At 31.6% G+C, this 6,564-nt stretch overlaps 1 protein-coding gene across 1 annotated transcript in view; it reads right to left on the bottom strand.

Annotated features, from left to right (window-relative positions):
* Positions 1–5,520, bottom strand: part of Nup133 (nuclear pore complex protein Nup133) — a 34,947-nt gene extending 29,427 nt beyond the window's left edge. The window contains exons 1-7 of the mRNA XM_085189039.1: positions 5,281–5,520; positions 5,089–5,207; positions 4,560–4,759; positions 3,696–3,885; positions 3,051–3,166; positions 2,584–2,770; positions 1,363–1,482 (exon numbers count right to left, since the gene is read on the bottom strand). Coding sequence (XP_085045165.1) covers positions 1,363–1,482; positions 2,584–2,770; positions 3,051–3,166; positions 3,696–3,885; positions 4,560–4,759; positions 5,089–5,207; positions 5,281–5,390 — 1,042 coding nt within the window. The 5' untranslated portion in view covers positions 5,391–5,520. The remainder of the gene's footprint in view (positions 1–1,362; positions 1,483–2,583; positions 2,771–3,050; positions 3,167–3,695; positions 3,886–4,559; positions 4,760–5,088; positions 5,208–5,280) is intronic.
* Between the last annotated feature and the right edge of the window lie 1,044 nt (positions 5,521–6,564).

The following is a 6,564-nucleotide window of genomic DNA, read 5'->3' on the forward strand; positions in this document are numbered from 1 at the left end:
TTTTACATACAAATAAATACTATATATAATAATATATAATTATTTTAAAGAACTTATTTTGTTGTATGCGAGAATACTTCATCTTAAAGGATATATAAGGTTTATAGAAATAAAATAGAATATAAGTTAGATTTACTTATAAAAAACAAAAAAAAAAGATATATTATTCATATTCCTAGAGTTAGACATAGTATTATAAATGGTTTAGTTTCGATAATAATTCGATACTAATAATTATAATTATAATAAGGACATTTATTAATTCATAAAAAATATATGTAGTTTTTAATTTTGTAAACATTAAACCTATTCAAATAAATAAATCAAAGTGTCTATTATGATGAAAGCATATAGTACAGAACATTTCCTAATTTCCATCCTAGAAATTCCTTCCATTTCTAATGATAAATATAACCTAGTTATTCCTTATTTCCAACCCTTATACTTGGTAACAAAGGGCACTCTTACCTAAAAGAAGGATTTAGAATATATACCTCTCGATTATATACATCAACTTGCATATAATATCCAAACCTTAGAAGAAGAGGAGAAAATAAAGAAATAGAGTATTATCCTGGCTGTTTCAAGCTTATCTAGGATTATTATATACTACTATAATAAATGTTATTTTTGGAAAATCTACGAGCATTTTCCCAGAGTCCCGGAGGAAACCAGCAGCGAGGACGCTTCAGGAACCTGCAGGACCAGCTTCCATCTTAAGGAGGGAGGAGTTACATAAGCATAAGGATACATTCCGATGACGCCGCACTTGCACCTCGCGGAATCGAACAATAGTGTTTTAGTATTTGGCTGACTTAACTGTTTTGAATTATATAAAATTTTAATAAAGATTCTCTGTCTTCAACTTGCTTTAAAACAGAAAGGTTGTTTATAAAATTAAATAAATAATTTTTAAAAAGCCTTTTTCTCGCCTGAGTAATTTAACTAGTTTTTTACGTTTTTTACTCATGTAAGGTTACAGGTAACATTTCTTATTTGTAATCTTACTGCAAGATTTTTCCGCTTTATTCTGCAAAAGTCGTTATAAAAATAAACATAACAGACTCTTAACTAGAAGAATTAACTTAAAGATACATTATTTTACATAGACAAAAAAATAATAATTATTGTATTAACTGTAATACAATAATATATTTTTTTTGTCTATGTTATAATCGTAATAAAAAAAACACGAGATACGCGTTCAAATAGGAACTGAGACACGTCATTCTTCTTTCATTTTTCTTTCGTCATTTTTTCTTTACACTTAGTGTAAGATAGAGCAAGATAGAAATAGGTTTCGATTTATTATAGTTAAAAATAAGCATCGACGATACGTCGGAGTCCAAGAGACATACACACCTATAGCGTAACGCATGTCGGGCGCGCGCGCCACGTTGACGGCCGCCACCAGCAGCAGCAGCGCGCGCGGGCCCGCCGCGTGCACGTCCAGCGCCACCATCTCCAGGCTGTTTAAATCACCTAAACACATATATTTTATTATTTATAATGTTTAATTATTTATATTAAACATTATTGCACAGTTGGCTTTCATACTAATTAATTACCTAAAAAAAAAAAAATACACTTGAAAGAATTTACTCACAATTCTTTGCTGATTGTACTGACAAGGACGACAATTTACTATGATAATAATAATCTATATATATAAAAGGACTTGTCTTCACTGACTGAGGTAAGACGCACGCACAGCCGTAACTGCTAATGATAGAAACTGGATATTTGGACAGATGTTTATTTTCATAATCTGGACATCCACTAAGAAGGGATTTTATAAAATTTTAATCCTTAAGGGGTGAAATAGGGGTTGAAAGTTTGTATGGAAAAAAATTTAATCGGCACCGATTTTTATAAAATTTGAAATTTAGATTTATAAAAGTATTTAATTGAACACGTGTTTCATCGTTTTCTGGAATCCTCCCCCTAAGGGTGCAAATAAGGGGTTGAAAGTTTGTATAGATTTTTTTTTAAATCGGCACCAATTTTTATAAAATTTGAAATTCAGACTCTTAAAAGTATTTAATTAAACACATGTTTCATGGTTTTCTAGAATTCTTCCCTTAAGGGTGCAAATAAGGGGTTGAAAGTTTGTATGGAAGAATCTTTAAAACCCCACCGATTATTATAAAATTTGAAATTTAGACTCTTAAAAATATTTAATTGAACATGTGTTTCGTGGTTTATTAGAATTCACCCTTAAATAAGCAAGCGAAGCTGCGCGCGTCCGCTAGTATTATAATATTTGCATGATGCAACTATACACTGTACAATTGTACAAATCATGTTTGAAAATCATTGGTTACTTTATATTTTATTTAATAATTTATTTTACATATGTAAACATAAACCATTATAATGCCATTTAAATATATATTTTATAAATAAACATATATATTAGTCAGCTCTAACCCATATTATACTATTATTGTCAAATCGCAACAAATCTACAAATTTTTAAACAAATCAAACTACACGGTTTTTTTTAATTCCTAGGTTCCTTCCCCCTGTCCTACTATGAGCGGGATACAGCATGAAGCTAAAAAACTAAATAAACAAACATACCCTGTGGTGCTAAATGAGCTCTAGCAAAAGCCTCAGACAGTGGTCGTCTCAAATTATGTTCATACACATCTGCCCCACACCACATTTGCAACAATGGTCCTCCAGCTACTAGTGCTATGCATTCCTCTTCTTCTTCTGGGTTTTCAGGGTTTGGAGCACTTGGAAGAACCACTACACCAACTAACTTCTGTAATTTATTGAATAAAATTATAGCTTATTGTGCAATGCTTGACTGTAAATAAAATGGTTGTAAACTGAATTTTAGTCAGGAGAATGAATTAGTTCTGATGTTAAGTTAAGAATCAAGTGTTTTGACACTGGGTTTACCCTATTTACCATGCTGAACACAGTATAAAACGTAAAAGAATTAATTAGAATATAAACATAAATAATGTAATTCTTTTATTTTATATCTTATAGCTATAAATCTTATAATTTTAATTAGAAATATAAAAAGTAATACTAACAGTATCAGCATGTGCAGGCATGGAACCAAAGAATAGCAATGACACACGTCGTCCAATACCTCCCAGCCACCCACTGGGAGGTCGCAGCGTTTGACAGATCACAGTTGGACGCCCCTCTGAAATAATGTTAAAATCAAATCGGCTTCACGCTGTATCCCGCGCACAGCAGGGTAGGCAGAATGAACCTAGTGTTAAGGTACTCCATTCTCCACTTTCCGCCGCATTCTGGATTGAGTGGCGGAACTCAACGCTGCGCTTTGCAACGACACCGGAGCAAAGAAATGGAAATATAAATTTAAATAAAAAAGATTAAAATAAGTCAGGATTGAACCCAAAACCAGTCGCGTTTACAGACATACTTTGTGTCCCTGCGCCATGATGGTCCTCAATGTTGTAATATATTTGTATGTTGTAATGTATTATACATAACATATGAACAACAATTATGTTTGATTTGAACTACTGATACATTGTAATACTTCCCTAACATACATAGATCATTATGTAATGATAAAAACTCAATGAGACCATCTTCACAGTAGCCTAACAACATATACACAATTTTTTATTTAAATTTATTTACCATGAAGAGATAGCAATTACCTCCATTTTTATTATTTTTATAGATCACAATGTGTTTCTTACCTTTACTTGTAGTAATCTTAACGAGTGTACAAGTAGTTGTAGCCAGCAGCAACCCATCCTTGGCCTCAGTAAGTCTGTCACACTCTTGGCCGGCCAGCTCACATGACACATCAGAGTATGCCCCTTCTGTGCCCACTGATGACCAGTATCTGACCACTCCTTCTGGTGACACACCTATGCAGGATGGCATCTATAAAATAACAGATTTTTTTGAGCTTAATGCTATATCTTGAAAATAGCTAGTTAGGCTGAGAAAATTTAGAATCAAGAAAATCTATTCTTCACTCCGTGAATTCAAGTAACTGCACGTTGAGAGGTTGAACTCAATGTCACATTTTCTCTTACCAAAAATAATTCAACTTCACACTGTATCCCACATATGACAGGGTGGGTAGAGGAAACCTAGTGTTGAGACATTCTATGCCCCACTTTCTGCTGAAATTTTCAATGTATTGCCTGTTCAGTGGCAGAACTCAACACAGATCTTTGGCCTTGGTCCTAGAGTGAAAAAATTAAAATATTAATAGATAATGATTCATTTCGCAGAATGAGGAATGAACTCACATCCATTGTATTATAGTCATACCCATGTGCCCCTGCGCAACAACGGCTTAAAACTTTTAAATAAGAATTGAGTTCATAATTCTTTTTCAGAGATTGTGAGATTTAAAAAAAAAAAGAATTTATAATCATTCTGGTCACAGTTTAACATTGTTCCACTGGAAATAATTCAATATATTTAGCAACATGAATAGTTTCAACAAACAACCAAACATAACTTATATGCCTATAAAAAAAACTTTTTTAAACTGTAAACAAAGAAAACCTTTTTCTTTATAACAATACAAAAAACAAATGAATTACTTGTGCTCCTTCTTCATAGAAAACCATAACCAGATCAGCTTTATGAGCCAAGTCAGTCTGCGGTAAAGTCAATTCCCTAGCAGCTGAGGGGGCTGCAGGTGTGGATGAAGCTGCTTCCCGTGGCCATGCTAAGACTTTCCGACCAGCAACCACCCAACACCATCCACAAGGTGACATACGGACACTTATATCCCCACTAGCTATAACAACATAAGAATCATGTTATTTTAACATTTTTAAAAGTATTCACTTAAAAAATATATATTTTTTTTTAAGATAGTATTAGAATTTGGAATCATAAAAATATTTTTGCCAAATGATAATTTTAAGCAATTATATATGGGTAAAAGAAATTTTTTAAAAAAATTCTAGACAGATACTAATAACATAAATATGTAGTGATATGTTTCCACAAAGTGCAAATTCAAATCTTGGTATATTGTATTTATATTTATATATTTTATAAAATATGTAAAAATCATGTTTTCATTATAACGTTTAAAAATAATAAATATATTGCTTCCCTTACCAAAAGTAAGAGTTTCCGTAACCATAACCGGTAGAGGCATGCCATAAGTTTCAATAGTAAGTGTAGGTGTTTTATATATAACATCTCCAGCTGGTTGTTCAGTAGGTTGCATAAATTTGCTAAAAAAACAAGACAATATATGAATTTTAATATATCGTTAAGTCTTAGATATAGGTTAGTTTTTTAAACTACCTTTGATTCTTTTTAGCAGAAGCCAATCCTATAGGTCTCCGTCCTGTAATAGATTGTCTGACACGAGGAGAGAACGGGCTCCTCATGCCGCCGGTACTATTAAATTCCATTATATATCTTTTGTTGTTAAATCCAATTTTAGTGCAATTAACGCTTAACACTATTTTTCTAAATACTAATTTGACATTTACTTCAACAGACTTTTTGACAATACAAATATTACTTTCAAGAAGAGTATGGCGGTAAATTGTTTATATATAGTAGAGTATATAAATATTTTTAAAAAATACAGTCGAATTGATAACCTCCTATTCTTACAAAAGTCTGTTAAAAAACAAATGAATGGACTGTATTATAAATAAAAAACTGTTATTATGGTATTTAATTAAAAAATATTAAATAATTTATTAAAATATACCCTACCGTAATTACAATGATGTAAAACATATTTACAAATCACCATGATCATAAACTGAGCTTATAACTCTTAATATAGAATTGCTAATGTATCAGTATTATAAATAATTATTTAACTAAATCCTATATCTTATAAAACAAAGTTGCTTTTTGTGTCTGTCTGAACTTTCTAACTATTCTTCTTCTAAACCACCCAACATTATTTGGATGCGGTTTTCACTATTAGGTCGAGTATTTCTCAGGGAAGGTTTATATATAGTTTATTATTTGTACATTCTTATGTAAATTAACATAAATACGATAAATGTGTGTAAAGCCCTACCCGCTGAGACACTTTGACGCATGCGCTGCTTTAATGGTAAATACTACATGAAAAAAATGTACTGGAGTATTGTTCCTCTTAATAAGATCTACAAAAAAGTCCGCGATGGCATATTCGTATCTTTTAAGAATAACGTGTAGTGATCATATTTCTGTCTAAAAATAGTAATTTCAATATATTTTTTATTGTGAGGGATATTTTTCCATAATGGTATTAATCCTTATCCTTTAAAATACTTTATTAAATTTCTACGTTAAACGAAGATAAAATTTGCTTTTTAAACTATTTCGAAATTGTGAATAGTTTTAGAGAAAAACGCATTAATTATTGACACATCACGCCGTTCACACATCAACTGTATCGAGTCAAGTTTCACTTATCCCTTACTCTCAGCATATAAATAAGTATATTAGTTACGTTGGCCATTTAATGTAGATCAAAACTGTCTTTTCTGTTTTTCATTTTAATAAGTACTTTAGAAGTTGTTACAATATCGAAACGCGCCTCGCGACGTTATGCTTATACAAGCGAGTCCGCCGCGCCCG

Source organism: Heliconius melpomene, chromosome 8, assembly GCF_056956725.1.
Source record: "Heliconius melpomene rosina isolate 202511_hmr_F chromosome 8, ASM5695672v1, whole genome shotgun sequence".
In the NCBI taxonomy this organism is placed as follows: Eukaryota; Metazoa; Arthropoda; class Insecta; order Lepidoptera; family Nymphalidae; genus Heliconius; species Heliconius melpomene.